A 21,384-nucleotide genomic window follows, 5' to 3' on the forward strand; every position below is an offset into this window, starting at 1 on the left:
GTATGTATATTTAAAAAAAAAAAAATGGCTATTATCAAAAGACAAAGAAATTAAAAATTCTTAAATCTATATTAGAAGCAAGAAAAGAATTGACAAGAATGAAGAGGGCTTCACTCTTGTTTCTATATATATTATCTAACTATGATCTATGTGGTAATTCTCTATAGGACCTCTAATATGTGTTGATTTTGTAAAATACATACCTTAGCTTACAAGGCAAATTTTCTACACGTGGGCCACATGTTTAGCTTGTTCTTCAAGCTACCAATATGTGTGGCATATGGCCAACTTGTTGACTACATTTTTAATCCAAAAAATTAATTATAGAAATCTATAAAGTCAAAGTAATATCTATGAAGCTTCTAGGAAGGTTCCATAGAAAATATTATGGAATTAATCTATTTTTACTTACTTTTATTTAATCATATAAATAATTATTGGTTTACATGTGTATGTCCGTGACACAATGTGTCAAAAAACCAATTTTTCTAGCTACAAAAGGAATTACATGGCTAGAATCTTATACAACATCTAGTAAAGGACATATCTTCTCTTCAAATCTTTCATCTTATTTTATAATATAAATTTTTTTAGGACCAAAAAATCAAAAAGTCTTAGCCTTATTAGATTTAAGAACCTTAGCCTATTTTATAGACAAAAACTTTCTTAAAAAACAAGAAATATCTTTACTTAAAAAAAACCAAACTTTTACACATAGAAGTAATAGATAATTATTTTTTGTGTTTTGAAGATATCACCTATGGAACTATTCTTTTAGATGTAGCAATTAGTGGCCATAATAGCTTAGTAATATTTAATGTAGTTAAATCTCTTTTTAATTTAATTATTTTAGGATTATTATGGCTAAAAAAATACAACTTCTAAATAGATTAGATTTTTTATAATATTAATTTTTTTTATAATTTAATTAAAGATTTTTCTAGCCAAGTAGAAATCTGTAAGCCTAATAAGTTTAAATCTGCATTAATATATGTAAGAACTTTTATGCATATTGCTAAAGAAAGATTAACTTTTGTTCTATATGCCATACCTATTTTTGATAGAAAACAAAATTAAATGATATTCTAAGTCAATACTAAGATTATCAAGATAATTTTAAAAAATAAATTAAATTAAATTAAATTATAAATGGAGATATTCTTCTAAAATATTGTCTCTATGATTATTCCATTGATCTTCAAGAAGAAGCTCAACCACCATTTGGACCAATCTATAGCCTATTATAGAAGAAGTTGATTGTACTTAAGGAATACATTGATAAGAATTTGGCTAAGAAGTTTATTGGTCATTCTAAATTTTTAGTAGAAACTTCTATCTTATTTGTGAAGAAAAAAAGATGGATCTCTATGGATGTATATAGACTATCAAAAATTCAACAAGATCACTATCAACAATAAGTATCTACTATTTTTTATTTTAGAACTTTTTGATTAATTAAATGAAGCAAAGATCTATACTAAAATAGATCTACAAAAAAATACAAACTAATAGACATTAAAAAATGAAAAGAATAAAAAATTTGTATTTCAAACTAAATATGGATATTTTGAATACATCATATTTTTTATACTTATAAATACACTAGCTATTTTTCAGTACCTAATGAATAATATCTTTTGTGAGTTTTTTAATAATTTTATCATGCATTTTTTAAACAACATCTTAATCTATTCTAAAAATATATAAGAGCATTAACTCCATATTTTTCATGTGTTACAAAAATTAAAAGATGCACAATTATATGCCAAAATAAAAAAAATAAATAAAAATAAATAAAATATATATTTCATACTACTCAAGTTGATTTCTTAGGATATATTATTTCAAATAATGGCCTTATGATAGATCCTAAGAAGATTGAAACTATCATAGATTAAAAGATTCGAAAAATAATTAAAGATGTGAAATATTTTTTGAGATTTGCTAATTATTATTAGATCTTCATCAAGATTTTTTTTCAAATTATAGCTCCTCTTATACATTTGACATGTAAAGACAAACTTAAGTGTAGCAAAGAAGCTAAAGCATCTTTTAAAGCCTTAGACAAAACATTTAATTTTATACCAATCTTCTATCATATTTTTTAAGGCTTTTTTTATGAAATCAAATGCATTAGCTTTAACTATAGGTATGATTTTGTCACAAATGGAAGTAGATGACAAGCTCCATCTAATAGCTATTTATTCCAAAAAAATATTTAGTAGCTAAGATTAACTATGAGATCCATAATAAATAATTTTTTGTAATTATGGATTTATTTCAAGAATAGTGTCATTATAAAGAAGGCACTTTTAATCTAGTCACACTATATAAAAATCATAAGAACCTCAAGTACTTCATATTGGCACATGTTTTGAGTTATCGCTTAGTCCATTGGAACTTGTCTTTATCAAGATTTGATTTAAAGATCACTTATCAATCCAAAAAATAAGGTTTTTTAGACGTTTTTATCTTGTATTAAACAAGGACATGCACCTTTTAATCAAAAAAGAAATTTTTTCTTAAAATTAGACTATTTCCAACTTTAAGAAATAAAATCAATATTAATTATTTATTTAATATTTCTCAAAAAAATTCAATTGAATATGTGCTTTAATCCTCTTTTTATGATATTAAGAATAATTATTTTTAGTCTTAAGATACTTCTAAGTTTGAATTCAAAAAAAATATATTCTATCTCAAGAAATAGTTATATATTCTAAAAGATAAAGTGCAATTATGTATTTTTTTAGCTTGTCACCATTTATCAACAATTAAATATTTTAGATACAATAAAATTTTGGATCTTATATCTAGAGATTTTGGTGGCCTCAAATGTGAAAGGTAGTTAAAAAATTTGTACAACCATATGACATTTCTTTAAGATCAAAAATTTTTTGTCATCAATCTTATGGACTTTTTCAGCCATTACCTATTTTAGAACAATCATGGACTTCTATTTCTATGGATTCTATCACAAATCTTCCAATCTTCAATTCTTTTGACTCTATATTCATTACAGTAGATCCATTCACCAAGATGGTACATTTTGTATTATGTACAAAATCTATTATAGATAAAGAAACAATTAAATTTTCTCTTGAAAATATCTATTATTATTATGGAATATCAAAGAATATTATATTGATTAGGGAGATGCATTTTGTATCAAGATTTTAAAGAAATTTTTTTTAGATTCTAAAGGTAAATATAAAACTATCTTTAACTTTCTATCTTCAAATTGATGGCTAAACAGAGTAAGTGAATCAAGTTTTGGAATACTATTTGAGGTGAATCATCAACTACTAACAAGATGATACGACAATTTTTTTTGTTATTGGTAAAATTTTCTTATGATAACATGGTATATTTTTCTATTCAATAAATGTATTTTTTTGTTGTTTATGGTTATCATCCATGATTTAATGCTTTTGACTTTTCAAAAGTTGATAATCTTATAGTAAAAGATTTAGAAAATTATTTCTTAGAATTACATGCAAAAATGAAGGCACAACTAAAAGAAGCTCAAGAATGATAAAAGATCAATATGCATGCTTATTGCAAGGAACAACCTCAATTCCATGTTGGTGATAAGGTATGGTTACTTTGTTGTAATATCAAGGTAATTTGTCTTTGTGACAAATTGGATTATTGTAGACTTTAACTATTTCTTATATATAAATAGATTAATCTAGTTACTTATTAATTTTACCTACCAAAGTCTACAAAGATCCATCCCATATTTCATCTATTTCTTCTTGAGCCATATAAGATAATAGATATACTAAGAAGACAACAAATGCTACTTTATCTTATAGAAGTGGATATTAATCAAGAATATGAGGTTGAAGAGTCTTAGACTCAAAGTGACACCAAAATAGGTTAAAATATCTTATTCAATGGTACAAATATGATATTAGTGAATGCACATAGGATCTAGTATTAAAAAACTTTCTTTGCAAGTTACGACAAACTAACAAGATGTATGCCACATTTTTAGGAAACTTGCTTTGTAAGTTAAAATACATGTCTTGCAAATTGGACACATTTCAAAGGTCCTATTTAATGTTTCTTTATAGCTTCTAATTAGATAGTATATATAGAGGTAAAATTGAAGCTTTCTTTACTCTCATCAATGCCTTTCTTGCGCTTAGTCTTATTTCAAGATTTTTTAATCTTCTTGTCTTTGGTAATAGTCATTCTAATTTAATATCTTTCTATCTTTGAGTAATTTTTTAACTTTTTCAAGTAATATGAGAGTGTATTGATCTTTTAGTTTTTTGATATTCATATTCTTAATAAATATTTAATAAAGATTGTATTCTATCTTCTATTATTATTTGTGATTTTTACATATTTGTGGAATAAATAAGATAATGAATTAACAACTAAGAGATTTAATTCAAGAACTATCTTTTGTTGAGTTATTAGACAAGTTAGTTACATTCTTGCAACCTCAAATTTGTTGCAATAGAAATAAATACCTTCACAAATAACACATTCTTTGTCAAATTGATGGCACGATATAATGCATTTGGTATCATGACCAGGAAAGATACTCTTGATATTTGGTGATACTATTAAAAGTAAGAACCATTTTTTAATAGTATTTCAAATATTTTGTTTGATAGAAGTTGCTAAAGCCTTAATAATAATCGAATAGCAAGGTAGGCTATTTGTTTTAGAATGAGATACTATCAATAGTTGAAAGGACTATCAACTACTTTTGAATAGAATAAATAACATAGTATGTGCCTAATACAATTGCCATATCTTAGATTTTTTAATATGTGATTATCACTCCTTATAAAACTTGTTTCTAAAAGAATAGAGATGGAGAAAGGAGAAAGAGAGAGAAAGAGAGAGAGAAGTGATATCATAGACATCAACATTGGTATTATTAATTAGGTAAATAAGAGGAGTTAGATATAAGTAAAATTAAGTAAATTTGATAATATCTTATGGTAAAGGTTCTTAGAAGCTTAGTAGGTACAGATTTGATTTTACAAGTGTTTGTAGGTGATTTATAGATTGAAAATTTGGCCAACAAGTTGCCCACTTATTGCATATGTTGACCTCTTATGGTACAAGTTAGCAATATAGCATATATGTAAAAGTCTTACTTTAAATATTGGACACATATCCTATAAGTTAGATATATGTTGGATGACTAATAAAATGTTGCCAAATAGTTCCTTAGTTAGATAATATATATAGATGCAATAGTGAGGTTTTCTTTATTTTTATCAATGCCTTTTTTTGTATTCTTAGCTTAGCTCAAGAATCTCTAATCTCTTTGTCTTTGTCAATAGTCATTTTAGTTTCTATCTTATATCTATCTTTGATTTATCTACTCTTTTTCTTTTAGTGTCACAAAAGTATATTGTTTCTTTAGATTTTTGTTGTAATTTATGTTCTTTATAGTCTTTGGAATTAATCATTATTTTTTGATAATAAAAGTTAAAAAAATTTAAGATGTGTTATGAATTAAAGAATAGTATTTTTTAGAATATTTACCTTTTGTACATAAAAAAAGTGAATTTTATAGAAGGTAATTTGGTAATAAATTTTTAAATATATAAAATATAATGATATAAATTATTAATTGATGTTTGTTAAGTTTAATAGAAAAAAATTATTTTTTACAAATAGACTTATATTATTAAAGAGATATGGAAGGTCAAAATCATATCCAATAAAAAGTGAGGAAAATAAAAGCAACAATTCTGTACAATAATAATAAAAGAAATTAAGCAAACTTTAGAATCATACAATTTCTAAGGTATTAGAAAAGAAAGATCATTGGTAGTAGTAGTCATGTTTCTTCTATTTCTAATATCCTACAAATAGAAAAAATAATAGACATTAAAAGTTTAATCTTCTAAATTTTAAAATTACAGATTAGAGAATTATTACAAGCTTTACAAATTAAACTTAAAAAAGACAAGAGCATAGTCAAACTATTTTTTAAAAAATACTTACAACTTGTATATTATTATTTTTAAGTAATATCATTTAACTTTTCACATAAAATCTAACTGTTATTCAAAAAGAAAAATAAATATTTCAAAAAATATATAATATAGAAATAACCTATTAAAAAAACTTGTGACTTTATTAGTATTCTTGGAATTGGATTGTATGTAAAGTTGATAAATTATATCAATTATGATCATAGATTGTAAGGAAAATTAAATTTCAATTAATAGCATTTGAATTATTTGAAGATATAGCAAAGAAAAAATCAATATTTAAAGTCGTGTTAATAAGTTAAATGTTTTTATTGCAATTTTCAATTTTAAAAATAGTACCTTTATACTTTTGCATAGTTAATTAAATTTGTTGCCTTTTAATCACTTTGGATATATTACAAATAAATTTTTCTTATTAAACGTAATCGTCCTTCTGGGCCTGAATGGAGATGACAGCTCAAGCTATAGATTAAGATTGTGCATATTTCTAGTGGAATGGCAAATTTGTGTCGTAGACACATTGTTTTCCGACAAACCTCCTTTGACACCCTCCCAAGCGCATTTCAGCACAGCACCTGGTCGTGTTGGCACTAAGATCGCTCATTTCCAATCACATGATCCAAGTTGCCATGACATTGATCACAATTTTATTTTTCGAAATGAGCTAGGCATATCCATAATCTGTGGAGGGTTAGCCTGCAGAAACGCAACACAGCGACGATTACCCAGGTTAGTTCTGAAGATAGAGTACTGTTCTCCAGAAGTGATGACCGACACTCAGCGACACAGCAAAATCTCTTCATACAACAGAAGTAGACAAACTTTGGTTGAAAAAAAAAAACAAAATGGATTTCAAACTAGGCTTTGCATGTGGAATGCCGTTGTACGATGTTCAGAGGCTCCTGCATTCGATTGATGCACAGAATCATACTCCATACGCTAAATACAGAATGACTATACATGATCTCCCACATGAGTACAAAGATCAAAATCTACATAACGTAACTAAGCTTGCAATACTTTAAGAGTCTCCGGGACATGCTTCTCCGGCTGGAATTGGTTGTTGTAAATCAGGGTGATGATCCCCTGCCTGTTCACTACGTAAGTTTGTCGCCCAGCCAGAGCGCCGAAGAAATCAGCTGGCACACCGAATGCCTTCCTTACTTTGTTGCCTTCATCGCTGAGAAGCGTGTAAGGGAGGTTGTACTTTGCCTTGAAAGCCTGCATCGCAATCACTTAGCGATGAGAATCATAGTACTGATAAGTGTCAGAGAAACCGAAGACAAAAATTATTTCAACATGGTTACCACGACGATAAACTATGAAATTCAACCAAATATGACCATGAGGATTGTCCAGAAATAGGAAACGCACCTTGTGAGACTCAGGAGAGTCTCCGCTAACTCCGACAACGGTCGCACCAAGCTTCCTGTAGTCCTCATAGGAGTCTCGGAAGGAGCAAGCCTGGATGCATTGACGATACAAGCAAAGAACGTTAAGCCTAATCAACTAGTAAAACTACAGGTATCTGGAATGAGGCTGAAAAAGATTTCCGATTCTTATGAAATCAAGATGTACACTTTATCATGCATCTACCTTTACATAAGGAATCAGTCTTGAAGACTAAGAACGACTTAGCATTTGCTCTCAGAAGCATTTATAAAATGTACTGTATAGTGTTCTCTCTTCTTTTCCTGGGAACTGTTTCAGGCAGACAATGTTAGTAGTTAAAAGACGGAGGAATGTAATTAACACCTGTTTCGTACAGCCAGGAGTCTCGTTGGCAGGATAGAAGTACAGAATCAGAGGTCGGCCCCTGAACTTGGAGAGCTTGATCTCGCGACCGTCTTGGTCTTTCAAAGATAGTGGAGGTAAGGGGTCACCCACGGCCAGCTGGACATAAACGCAGACAATTCTGAGTGTCAGCCACGAGTTATCGTACCTCCCCACACCAAATTCGTCTATGAAAACGAAAGCGAGCCATCCAGCTGAAGTTAAGAACCATCTGAGTAACTCATTATATACAAGTCTTCGTATCGAACCACATAATAAGCTCCCAATGGTCGGACGAGTTCAAGTTACGACGCTACAAGAACGCTACATCACGAAACAAAAACCATGTGTATGGTTGTTGCAAGATCAGGAATACTTCCCCAAACATCTATAACATTGATTTTTATTAAACTTACATTAAGAAGAACCATGAGTCTCAACAGTGGACGATAGCTTCGGAATCAGAATAGCCACTCCTATTCTTATCTAACAAGAAGGCACCTATGCTTAGCACTCAGACCACATGAATCAATCTCGAGAACAGTGTCGATACATTGCATTATCTCGCACCTTGCACGTAGGAGCGACAGACGAGAGCCGAGTGGAAGCGGCAGACGACTGCGGGCGTGCAGCAGCTACTGAAACATTTAGCCCGTTTCCGAGAATCTCACCTCGGGCGAAGGAATGGACATTGACACTGGATTTGGAGGAAAATTGAAGGCCTGCCGACGAGCATGCGACCAGCGAGGGCACGAGAACAGCAGAGAGGGACGACGACACCGCCATAGCTAGAGACGAAGCTGCGGAACTGGAAGCTGTCTTCGTCTGCTACGAGAAGCCCACAGCGATTAATTGCTTGTGTGGTAGAGAACAGGAGGTGGTGACGCATTGGGACGGACGTCGTCCACGTGCACGCCTCATTTTCATCGGCTTCGTCAGTATTATGAGCCCTATGGATGAATGTGGCGGGATACAAAAAAATTTCCCCCTCACATGAAGCGCCACTAATGGAGACTATTGCTTTTTGAATAACCGCATTGTGTGTTGTGCCTGCTTTTGGATGATTAATCTGGATATTGAGCCCGCGAAATGAAGATGAATGTAGATGTTAAGTTTGCTTTTGGATGATAAGGAGCTTGCAAATATGGATGGCGGGATTGGGTGCGGAGCCTGGACGTGTGGTGGTGGGCTATAGCCACGTGTTCGTCCTGAGCAGCTTCCATCAGGCGGGGACATGGATCGTGTCCCCGCCTGAACGTTATCCTGTTCCCTTTCACACACTCCATTCACCCCCTCCCCTTTCGATGTTCCCTTGCATGGGAACATTGTTCTAGCGCATCGAGCTTCTTCCATGCTTTCGTGACTTGAGCAATTTTCTAAACTTGATTCTTATATGAATGTTGTCGGCCAGGCAGAGTGTTACATCCTACACAAATAATTCACACATGAACTTTATTTCTTTTTTATTATTCATTTTTATGCATTAATGCATTTAAAAAAATTTTGAATTTTTTTGTGGAACAAAGCCACATGGGCATATTTATCTTTTTTTTAGAATTTTCAAAAAATAGTATTTTTTTTTTTAAGTTGTTATTATTTGAGAGTTCTTTATGAGAACCATCTTCTATATTGGTGGGATCTTTGATTCAAACACATACAATTGTTTTTCATTACATCCACATTAATTCTACAGTTCTTAATGTTAGTTACACTATCTTATCTTAGGTCCTTGATCCTCTAAAGGGTTGCATTTGTTACTCTTTTATTCCTAATGCAAGTACACCTAAATTGTTCATGTAGATAATAAACCATTTAAAAAATACATCTATCTCAATTTTTAAACTTCAGAGTCTTATTTTTAGTGGCTCTAAATTCATTTAGGCTTGTAATTGTATTTGATCTAAGATTTGATTTCATCTTTAATTTATATTTTCATTAGTTAATTTGTATATTTTTAAATTTTATATTATAAAAACACATTAGAAAAAAAATATAAAAATAGAAAATCAAATACTATTTTTACAAGTAAAATTTATATTTATAGTTATTAATGATAAACAATTGATAAGATTGAAAAGTTGTTATTTGCAAAAATTGGTATGATATTATTGAAGTAAATTATAAATAAATAAAATATATACTTTCATATTTTAAAAATAAGTATAATTCAATACTATAATTAATTAGAAACATGAAGTTTTAATATTTTAATAGCAAAAATTTCAAAATTAATTATGACAAAAACTTGAAAGCTTAAAAATATAATAGCACAAATTCCTAAATGATACATTTTTTTAATTATTAATCAAACAAGTGATTAGTTATATTATTAAGTAATAAAATTAATATATATATATATACATATGGCTAATAAAAAATTATTGAACTAAAAAAATAAATTTTGATCATATGCATAATAAGACTATAAATCAAATATAATAAAAATTAAAAAAATCATACTATTTTTTATTTTAATATATTAGCTTAAATCAAATTATATTATTTTTATTATTTAATTAAATACATTTAAAGATATCTTATAGGTATAATTTTAAATTTTAAATTTTAAAAATACTTAATTAGAAAGAAATATATTTTATGATTTATTTAAAATATAATAAAAACTAAGTTTAAATTTTATATACATAAATACATATATATATATATATATATATATATAATATTCTCCATAATAATTAATCCTCTAAAACTAATTAATTTCCATAATTAATCAAAATTTTAGAAACTGACTATGTTCTATAGTGCACAACTAAGAAACTCTAATTTCTAATATCTAATTAATTTCCAATATCTAATAAAAAAAATGGCCACATGGCCAGTAGGGCCACATAGACGCAAAAGTGGAAGCAAGCAACCTAGATAGGAAGGCCTTTGTAAAGATGATTGATAGGAAGGCCCTTGTAAAGATGATTGTCATTATGCTTTCAGTATGCCACCTTTGATAATTAAAATCTTTTGATAGTTAATATTTTTACTGCAATAGATGATATTAATTAATGGAAAACATTATACGTATATTTTTATAATAAGGAAGCTTAGGTATAAGACAAAGAGATAACAAAGCCTTCTTGTTGTTCAAAGTTAAAGAAATTGTTGATTAGCAAAAAGTTCTACATAACATAAAGAAAGACCTCAAGTTTACTATCTGTAAAGAGATTTTTGTGCCCAAATGCACAGAGTTCGACTAGAATATATAGATATATTTATAAATAGATATATTGTTTTAACATTACAATTAAATTGTATAAATGATTTTAAAATCTACCTCATGTTAAAAATAAAATGTCATTCCATGTTTACTTAGTTTTTAAATTTCAATAATCATTTACATTAAAAATTCAAATGTGGGTGAAGAAACTGATAATACCGTTCATTTGTTGAAAGATAGATAAAATGCATCAACAAAAACGATAGTGCTAAAGCAACCCACGTCTTTTGAAAGCTTAATATCTCTTATTGCATCATGCACATGTTTAGAGGAAGTAGATGTATTAATATGGTCCAACTATGAACTGAAATATACACTGAATTAAATGAAGTAATAAATATTAATGAATCCTTCTTGTATCAAAAAGTGAATGAAAACATTAATCCAAAGCTCAGTTGGAACGTCTACCATGCATTACAATAAAAACACACAGAACAAAAGCAAATGGAGTTACATATTGGTTAAACAAATGAATCGTAGCAAAAATGTAGACGGAAGTAGTATAACATAAGCACACATGTTTGAAGGTTTAAACTGCCGAGGTGATTCTACTTCGCAGAAATGGAGCATTTGAACACAACAAGGCACAAGCCTCTCACAGATGAATTTAGATCAACACCATGTTAAAAGGCTAGAAAGCAACAATCAATCACCAGGCAATAGACAGAAGATGTAACAAAGTAAGTGACGTATGTAATACCTTCATATACTATAACAAGCACGAAACCATAAGAATCGCCCATAGTCTCTTCCCACCTTTTTTACATTGTCTCTGCAACTAACAGAAACTACCAAAAACCTGGCAACGTCGAGCAACCTTCTGTCTCATGTACACGTCCGCCTCCGACGTAAAGTGAACGCGGAATGGCAAGGTAAAGGAACTGGATTTCTAATCTAAGCAGCAGGGAAAATCTCGCTGGGAAATAAATTGACAAGGTTGGAGCTTTGCACCGGCGTCTTCCCCTTCAAGTAATGCTGAAGAAGGAACGTGGTGCTGTAGTTGAAGCCCTCCACAGCAGCTTCCTTCGTGCGGGCTGCATTGAGCTGTGACCTCACGCGAGAGGCCAGGCTCTTGCCGAGCTCAACGCCCCACTGGTCGAAGGAGTTCACATTCCAAATGAATCCCTGCACTGCGATGCGGTTCTCGTAAAGGGAGAGAAGCTGCCCAACGGTGAAGGCGTCCACATTTGGGAGGAGGATGCTCAAAGACGGGCGGTTGCCGGTGAAGACTTTGTGAGGGACGAGAGATGCGGGCACTCCTTCGGCTTTGAGATCTTCGGATGACTTGCCGTTTGCGAGCGCGTCTGCTTGCGCGAAGAAGTTGGACATGAGCTCGTCATGGTTGGAAACCTTCTCTCCCACCATGTAGACTGATTTCTGGCTCTTCACCGCGCCGATAAAGTCGCATGGGACGACGCGTCCTTGGTGAATTAGCTGGTAGAAGCTGTGCTGGCCATTGGTTCCGGGCTCCCCGAACTCAATCTCGCCGGCCTCAAATGGGAGCGGGCTGCCATCAATTGCCACGCCCTTGCCATTGCTTTCCATGCTCACTTGCTGGATGTGGGGCGCCAGCTTCTGAAGCGCTTGCGAGTAAGGGAGTATCGCGCGGGCAGGACAGCCGAGGAAGGTCACATTCCACACACTGAGCAACCCGAGAAGAACCGGAATATTGCTCTTCAACGGCGTGTTGCGGAAATGCTCATCCATACTCCACGTACCTTTTAAAAACTCCTCCACTTTGTCAAATCCGTATTGTAAAGAAAGGGGCAAGACACCAACGGCGCTCGTGACACTGTACCGCCCGCCCACCCAGTCCCAGAAAGCGAACGCATTCTTAGGGTCGATTCCGAATTCCTCCACCAGCTTTAAGTTAGTGCTCACTGCAACCATGTGCTTGGACACCGCATCAACCCCGAGCTTCGACGTAATCCATGCTCTGCACGTGCGAGCATTCAACATGGTCTCAGCTGTTGTGAACGTTTTCGACACCACTACCACGAGGGTGGTCTCCGGGTCGAGACCCTTGAGCGCGATGGAGGCGTCCACAGGATCCACGTTCGACAAGAACCGCAGCGATCGGCCCTTGGCCAGTTCTTCACATGCGGGTTCTGTTTCTAAGGCGTTGTGCACAAACAATGGACCCAGGAAGCTTCCGCCAATCCCGATCGCCACGACGTCCGTGAGCACCTTTCCGGTGGCGCCGATCCATTTCCCGCTCCGCACCCGCTCAGAAAAATCCTTGATCTTGTCCAAGGTACCCCAGACCTCGGGAACCACGTTCTTCCCATCGCACATAATCTCGGCATCGCGCGGAGCGCGCAGGGCGACGTGCAAGACGGCACGATCTTCTGTAGCGTTGATATGTTTGCCGCTCCACATGGCATTGATCTTCTCGGACAGCTTCGCCTCCTCCGCAAGAGACAGCAATTTCTCCACCGTCTCCAAGGTAGCGCGCTGCCTGCTGTAGTCCACCACGATGCCGTCCACCTCCTTGATCATGCTCTTGCACCGCTGCTCGTCCTTCATTAGCTCTCGCAAGTGTGTCTTCTTAATTTCGCTCATGTGCTGCTGCAGCTGCTTCCACGCAAGGGAATCGGAGATCGCCTTCCTGCTCACATGCTCAGGCTCCTGTTCCTGCTCCTGATACTTATTCCACGCTGGAGAATCGGCGATCGCCATCTTGATTACTCCTCCCCGAAGCCTCTGACCTCTAACACCCTTCCCTGTCTCACAAACCTTCCACCTGCTCGTCCTCAACCCTGTCGCCTTCAACCCGGACACTGCAAAATTGTTCAGCTGAGGTACATTTATGCTCCGCCTCTCATCCTGCGATGCAACATTCAAGGCTAGAGAGAATTATTTCCATACTCTAAACGTCAAAGTTTATATTTTAATCTATGCCTTTCTCATTCTTTACAACCATACCGCAAGCTGGAGAGATGGAAAGAAAAGGGCTAAGCCCGATCAGTAAACCCTAGCCCGAATCAAGCTTCAACAAAAACACGACAAACAGTGCATTCCAACTGCACTATTTCCACCACGATCAAAAGAAGAATCTCTTGCCGGCCTCCGATCGCAGCAAGCACACCGGACGCTGCGATCAACACCATCAATTCCAAAGAATTCCCCAAAAAATATAAATAAATCAATATTCCATCATTTCTCCCACGCAACAACATCCGATGGCAGGAATTCATCGGATCAATCCTTCGCCAAAATAAAATCTTCATACATACACCGAAACATCAACCAAAATGCACAATTCGGCAAACAATCATATACCTCTATCTCCAAACTCCGGTCAATCGTGGAATGCAAACACCCCCCAGCTTTGACCCCTACCCGACTGCACGCAACGCTGGCCATAACACCCCCAACCTTCCAGGACTCAACTCAACGTACTACAAGGAAGCAATCGAGCAATAGGTGCAGCAGTCAGGAGAAGTGAACAGGGAAGAGTGAGGGTCCAATGTGCAGGCCTGTGAGCTAGTGTGCTGGTTATGAAACGGGAGCAAGATGAAGAGAAAGCAATGAGGAAGGTGCGGGTTCACAGGGAACCATGGAGCCAGTCCGATCGTGCAGGTGGGTACAACGACAGAGAAGAGTCGTCGTGCACAGGAACAGTGTTGGGGTTCCGCAGTTGCGCATACAGTGTCAAGTCGTCACTTGTGGGGGTCCAAGCGCCGTGAGGGCGGGCCTTGCGATGTGGCGTGGGCAGTTGCCCCTCCGCGCGCTGCCGCTGCTGTTGCTGAATTGCCGACGACGCCTTCCGACGCGAGTCCCCCGCGAGGGGCAGATCCCTCACCCGAGCACGGCAGTGCCCCTTCACCGTACGAGGCCCCTTCCTATTCCCGTGCCCAAAATTGGATGCAATGCCTCCCTGGGGCTTTAGGGCACCCGAAGTAACGGCGGGTGCCCTAAAGCTGGGTGAAACCGTCCCCAACTTCCCACGGTTAAAGATAGCATATAGTCACCGTTGGGTTTGATACCTCGAAACCCTTAGCACACGGGTATAGAGCCCATTTTGTGTTGATAATAAGGATAAAAATAAATAATAAATAAATTGGTTGGTGCAAGAAACCATATCATAATACTATCATGGGTGAGAAAAGTCATTGTTCAAGATAAGTTTTTTGACACTTTGTCCTTGAGAATTGTAAGGATTGACATCTCAGATTTCAGTGATTTGTGTTGTAATTATGAAATAATTTAAGAATATTGTTTATTGGTTTGCAAAAACATTCATTGAAATTTGACAACGTGATTTGTGTGATTTTTACATTGAATTCTAAACTAAAAGTCTCCACTTTGAGTTTCAAGACTATTAAAGATAAAATAAATTCCATTATGATTTTCTTACGGGAATGTGAATGTTATTTGACATCCGAAGTACAATCCTAAGGTGTATTGTAGTTTTGAAGCAAACAAAAAAAACTGTGGAATAGAAGATGATGTGACAAATATACATTGAATATTCTAAATTTATTGTATTTTCTTGTGTGTGTGTGTGTTTGAATATATATATATATATATATAAGTGTTTTGGGGAGAGGGGAGAGACATAACAGAATAAAAAAAACCACTGTAACATAATCATTATAACATGAAAAAGATTTTAAATTTTCTGTAAGGTTATATGAACATGTTGATCAAACAAATTATTTCAAATCTTATATCATTACTCGTGAAAATAATACTGATTTATGAAATTACTAAAAATACAATTATGTAAAAGCTCACGGTATATCCAAGTTCAAAAATCATTCAACTTCAAAAATAAAAAAATGTGGCATTTGTTCCATATAGAAACTATACTTCAACCAAGAAAATAAAATTGTGTCAAATATGTGACTTTATATATACATATAGTTTAAAATTCTAAAAGAATAAAAAATAGTCGAACATTTTAAAAAAAGTTATATACATGATAAGATTACAATACTTTTGAAAACAAAAAATTTAAAAAATATATTTACCTTCTATATTATATTTAGGCTTTTTCCTCAAACTAAATTTAGTACTAAATTAATAAAACTAATTTATTTAATAATAATACATATTAATTGCTTTATTTTTATTTTCATTTAAATCATAGTTTAATATATACAGAAATTAGATAGCACAATATTATAATAAAAAATAATATTGGTAAGATTCATGTTTATTAAGAAAAGAGGTATGATAAACAATAGTTGTAGCAGATATTTAATGTGATAAATTTAAATCGTTTTTTAAAATTGTTTTCAAAAGAACTAATAAGATAATGAACGAATAATTCTTTTATATACTGTAGTAACAGAATTACAAATTTTCATTAATCAATTGACTGCAAACGTTTTACTACAAGTAAATTGCTATAATATGGTAGTAAAACTTAGCTCACACACTCCATAAATCAATACTACCATTTATTATTGATTTTAATTAGATAGAGTAGATGAGCAAGTTTTATTTTATTAATAGTATGTTTAGATTATTAACTTATTTGTATATGTTTACAATTTTATCAATCAAACATCTTTTAAATAATACAATATTAAAAATATTATAAAAATCTATGATAATATTTTAAAACTAATTCTACACTTAAATAAGATACATATTATTAACTATATGATGATAATTAATATGTTTTAATTTTAATAATAAAATTAGTTTGTAAAATATACTACTAAGTATTGACATATTTATCCACGGTAGTTTTTAATATATATATATATATATATATATATATATATATGTATATATGAAAAAATACATATTTCAAATAATAATTATAAGAATATAAGAGTATTTTAGAAAGGAACATCTGTGAGAATTATTGTTAATGAGAAAGCGATACCTTAATGGACATTAGAGTTGTTTAATTAATTTAGAGGAAAAAATATTTAAAATATATATTTAAACTTAATATATATTAATATTTTTACTGAACTTAAAAAACCTAAAACAAGTACCAATTTCGTTTCTAATTAATAAATTTATAATTGTTAGAATTAGACACAAGAATAAAATATTTTGGTGTCTGTTTCTGATCATTTTTAAGAAATTTTATTGCAATGCTATGTTGAATTTGAATATACGTTTATACTAAAAGAAAATTTAACCATATATCACATAATATAGTATCAGGTGCCTTATAATATCGGATAAATGGAGCCTAGATGTTGTATATAAACTGAGAACTATTAGATTTATCTTGAAATGCCTAAGGTGGTAAATTTGAAATTATGATATATTTTTTTGAATGAGATTTAGAATGAAAAATTTCTTTTTTCTTGGCATTCTTGCAAAATCAAGTCTTGTATATGTGTTATAAAAAAGAGAGATTTGTTGTTATAATTTGCTATAAAATGTTAGTTTAATTTTCAATTAAAGTCGAATTTCTTTTCTTCACATCCTTCTTTAGACAATTCAATTATATAGTTAGAGATTACTAAATTATAATATTTAAATTTTTAATTTAATTTATTTTTTTGTTGTAAAAATTCTTCTAATAGTACCAAAAAAAACATTTGTAATAAGATATGTTTTACTTGACATATTTTTATTTTTAAAATAATAAATTTTTATAAATATATATACAATAAAGATATTATTTATTTATTTAATAATAATAAAATAAAGTTTTAATCAAATAAAAATAAAAAATTAATTAATTAATTAAAATAGTTAGATAATTCAAAGTTACTTAAAAGATGATTTGAATAAATAGACAAGGTTTTAACTTTAGTAAGACTCACAAGTGGTGTAAAAGATTTCTTAGAAGGTCGTTGAAGTCTTGGTCTTATCTTTCTACCAACTTATAAGGTGCTATGACCTCTATGATACTAATACACCCAACTTCTAACTAGCTTTTGATTTTACTACAATCTCCAAATAAACCTACTTAACTTTGCATCTTTGATTTGATTATGATATTTTATAACATCCAATCAGCCTATGAACTTCACAAAATCCTTAAATCTTCCTTCAATTTTTTTTCAATTACTTCAAAAAGTTGGTAATTTTTTTTTTAATTATTTAATATATACTCCAAAATTACTAATTTATCTAGAAATATAATCTAAAAACCATTCCAATATTTATAAGATGTTAAAATAAATTCAAGGCTATTATATCATATTTTGATAATTTATCTAGGAATCGTTTTTATTCTATATTTTTAAGTTATATAAAAATCTTATTTTAAACATAATTCATCTAAAGCTTGAAATTAATTATTTAATGTTTTTTTTCCTTAAAATTTTTTATAAAATTTTTAATAAGATATTTGTAATAAGATATGTATAACATCGTTTTCATTATATTTGTTTTTGATAAAAAAATAAAAGATAAAAGTAAAAATTATATTTTTATATAGATAGTTCTTTTTTTTTCTATAAGTTTCTAATAAATAAAAAATGTAAGTAGAAGATAAATTTAAACATATATATTTATATATATATATATATACATACTTAAATAAATTAAGACAATTTCTATTGAGAAAAGAACACTATAAGCATAACACAAGTAAGTAGAAATCAGCAAGGTTGCACATAAGAGAAGTGTGGAATGAGATGGTTCTCTCTTCCAACTCTCGTTACTTATAGGTGGTGGTTGCTGCCCTAAAAGGACTTCTTCCACCATTTGACTTTTACACATATGCTCCTTGGATCCTTTGGCTCATACCACGAGGGTATCCAAGGATCCTAGGATCCTATGGCATCTTACATACCACGAGGGTATCCTATGCCATATACTAATTACTCTTACCTAGTTCTTTGGATATTCCCTAGGACACACTTTATCCTCTTGACTTTGACTCTTTGTCTTTGACCGCATCCTATGTCCATAGGATGCTTTTTCTATATGCCAAGAGTCAAGCCTTTGACCATTAGCAACTTACCTAAGGTAATATCCTTTACGAGGTAACTTATTCTGCTTTAACTATTATCTATTCATCTTTATCTTTTACCTCAACACTCCCACTTTGCTAATTGTCAAAGCCCTTCAAACCTAATGCCTTTGTCAACATATGATGTCTATCTTTGACCAATGCCTTTGTTAACAAATCAGCAAGTATATCTTCTGTTGCACAATACTTCAAGTCAATCACTCCCATTTCAATCTTCTCTCTTATAAAGTGATGTTGAATGTCAATGTGCTTGGTTCTTGAATGATGCTTTGGATTCTTTGCAAAAACAAGGCATCCTTGATTGTCACAATTCAATAGAGTTTCTTCCAATTGCACAAGTCCAATGTCCTCCAAAACTTGCCTTAACCATGTTGCTTCCATTGCACCATGGCTTGCTGCCATGTACTCCGCCTCCATTGTGGACCTTGCAATTGTGGGTTGCCTCTTGCAATTCCATGAAATTGCTCCCACTCCAACAAAGAATACATAGCCCGTTGTTGACCGCCTATCATTTACATCTCCTGCCCAATCCGCATCACAATAACCATGCAAAGCAATACTTTTACCTCCGAGGCACAATTTGAAGTCCAAAGTGCCTTTCAAGTACCTCATGATCCTCTTGATGGTTGCCCAATGAATTGGTCCTGCTTTTGATATGTGTTGACTTACGACACTCACCGCATAAGCAAGATCCACCCTTGTGCCAACCATTGCATACATGAGTGATCCAACTGCTGCCTTGTATGGAACACCTTGCATTTGGCCTTCAACTTGTGCAAACTCTTCATCTGTGAGCTTCATCAACTTCAAATTGGACTCCAAAGGTGTTCCAATAGGCTTGCAATCCTCCATGTTGAATCGTTTCAACACTCCTTCAATGTACTTTCTTTGGCTCATTGTGATGGTCTTGTTAGCACGATTTCTTGTAAATTCCACTCCTAAGCAATAGTGAAGCTCTCTCAAATCACTCATCTCATATTCCTTTTCTAACTTTGCCTTCAACCAATCCATCATCTTTAGAGTATTGGTTAAGATGATTAAATCATCTACATAAAGGATAACAATCATCAAGAACTCTTTTGATTGTATCACATACATAGAATGGTCAGCCTCACTTCTTTGGAATCCCTCATTAACAAAGAATGTGTCAATTCTTTGATACCATGCCCTTGGAGATTGCTTGAGTCCATACAAGGATTTCTTCAACTTACAAACAAGATGTTGCTTGCCTTCTTCTACAAATCCTTGAGGTTGATCCATGTAGATGTCTTCTTCCAACTTTCCATTCAAGAAAGCCGTCTTCACATCCATTTGATGCATCTCCAAGTCCATTGCTGCCCCAATTGCCACAATGGTTCTAATGATGGTGAACTTAGCCACGGGAGCAAATGTCTCATTGAAATCAACACCAGCAACTTGTGAGTATCCTTTGGCAACTAGCCTTGCCTTATATCTCACAATATCACCCATTGCATCCCTCTTGGTTCTAAACACCCACTTACAACCAATTGAAGATCGATTTGATGGAAGTTGAGTCAATTCCCATGTTCCATTGCTCATGAGAGATTTGTACTCTTCTTCCATAGCCTCCTCCCACTTCAACGCATTCGTAGACTTCATAGCATCACATATATTCAATGGATCAGCAAGGAGTGCAACATTGGCATGTTCTTCATTTACTTGAGGAAAGATGTGGTCCTTCCACCATTCACCACGTTGTTTTCTTTCTCTTGTGGGATATCTCCTATCATTTGAAGAAGATTCACCTTGATGCTCTTCAACCTTTTTTTCTTTTGAACCTTGTCTCTTCTCACTCAAAGGTTGGTATTCCTCATCATCATCATCATCTTCAATTTCTTCATTATTTGTCATACCAATTGTATATACTTTCTTCTTCTTCTTCTTCATCTTCTTTGGTTCTTTATGTTGATTCAAATCTCCACTATCTTCATTATCTTCATCTTCATCTTCTTCTTTCGTTGCTGAAATTGAAGATGTGTCCACAAACACACCATTACTCCCACTTGGACACATCTCCAAGTGCTCACAAGCACTTTTATGCTCCATAAATTCAACATCACGACTTTTGATGATCTTCTTGGTATCCAAACACATTAGCCTATATGCCTTGGTACCTTTACAATATCCAAGAAACACACATTTTGTACCTTTTGCATCAAATTTGGACCGCATACAATCTGGTACCTTTGCATAAGCAATGCATCCAAAAGTCCTCATGTGTGAAATACAAGGTTTCCTCCCACTCCAAGCTTCTTGTAGAGTCATTGATGTAAGTGCATTTATAGGACACCTATTCCTTGTATACACTGCATTCACCACAGCTTCCGCCCAAAATTCATGCCCAAGGTTTTGAGCATGAATCATACTCCTTGCCATCTCCACAATAGTTCGATTTGCTCTTTCAGCAACTCCATTTTGTTGTGGAGTATAGGGAGTGGAAGTTTGTCTTGCAATACCATGAATCTTCAAATACTCATCAAAATGCTTTG

The 21,384-nt window shown here is 32.8% G+C and overlaps 2 protein-coding genes across 3 annotated transcripts; both read right to left on the reverse strand.

The window, feature by feature from the left end:
- Positions 1-6,794: 6,794 nt before the first annotated feature.
- On the reverse strand, positions 6,795-8,556 carry LOC112277170 (peroxiredoxin Q, chloroplastic). Its single transcript, XM_024509222.3, has 4 exons — positions 8,316-8,556; positions 7,728-7,865; positions 7,347-7,436; positions 6,795-7,193 (listed from the first exon to the last, which is right to left on the reverse strand). The coding sequence occupies exons 1-4, from the start codon at positions 8,529-8,531 to the stop codon at positions 6,978-6,980; spliced, it is 660 nt and encodes a 219-aa protein (XP_024364990.1). The 5' UTR covers positions 8,532-8,556; the 3' UTR covers positions 6,795-6,977.
- A 3,091-nt stretch (positions 8,557-11,647) lies between these two features.
- On the reverse strand, positions 11,648-14,588 carry LOC112277588 (glucose-6-phosphate isomerase, cytosolic). Of its 2 annotated transcripts, none has more exons than XM_024510110.3 (2): positions 14,454-14,588; positions 11,648-13,800 (listed from the first exon to the last, which is right to left on the reverse strand). In XM_024510110.3, exon 2 carries the CDS (start codon positions 13,651-13,653, stop codon positions 11,869-11,871), a length of 1,785 nt encoding a protein of 594 aa, XP_024365878.1. In that variant the 5' UTR covers positions 13,654-13,800; positions 14,454-14,588; the 3' UTR covers positions 11,648-11,868. The 2 variants fall into 2 exon arrangements, with proteins under 2 accessions (XP_024365878.1, XP_024365877.1); XM_024510109.3 differs by lacking the exon at positions 14,454-14,588 and adding an exon at positions 14,257-14,397.
- Between the last annotated feature and the right edge of the window lie 6,796 nt (positions 14,589-21,384).

This window comes from Physcomitrium patens, chromosome 25, assembly GCF_059467195.1.
Source record: "Physcomitrium patens ecotype Gransden chromosome 25, ASM5946719v1, whole genome shotgun sequence".
Classification (NCBI taxonomy): domain Eukaryota; kingdom Viridiplantae; phylum Streptophyta; class Bryopsida; order Funariales; family Funariaceae; genus Physcomitrium; species Physcomitrium patens.

Excerpts from the sequence above, each read along its gene's own strand:
- LOC112277170 (XM_024509222.3), bottom strand. The coding sequence starts at position 8,531 with ATGGCGGTGTCGTCGTCCCTCTCTGCTGTTCTCGTGCCCTCGCTGGTC. Across the intron at positions 7,866-8,315 it reads CTGTCGCTCCTACGTGCAAG|CTGGCCGTGGGTGACCCCTT; the intron begins GTGCGAGATAAT and ends GTTTATGTCCAG. Across the intron at positions 7,437-7,727 it reads CTCCTGGCTGTACGAAACAG|GCTTGCTCCTTCCGAGACTC; the intron begins GTGTTAATTACA and ends CAATGCATCCAG.
- LOC112277588 (XM_024510109.3), bottom strand. The coding sequence starts at position 14,340 with ATGGCCAGCGTTGCGTGCAGTCGGGTAGGGGTCAAAGCTGGGGGGTGT. Across the intron at positions 13,801-14,256 it reads ACCGGAGTTTGGAGATAGAG|GATGAGAGGCGGAGCATAAA; the intron begins GTATATGATTGT and ends GTTGCATCGCAG.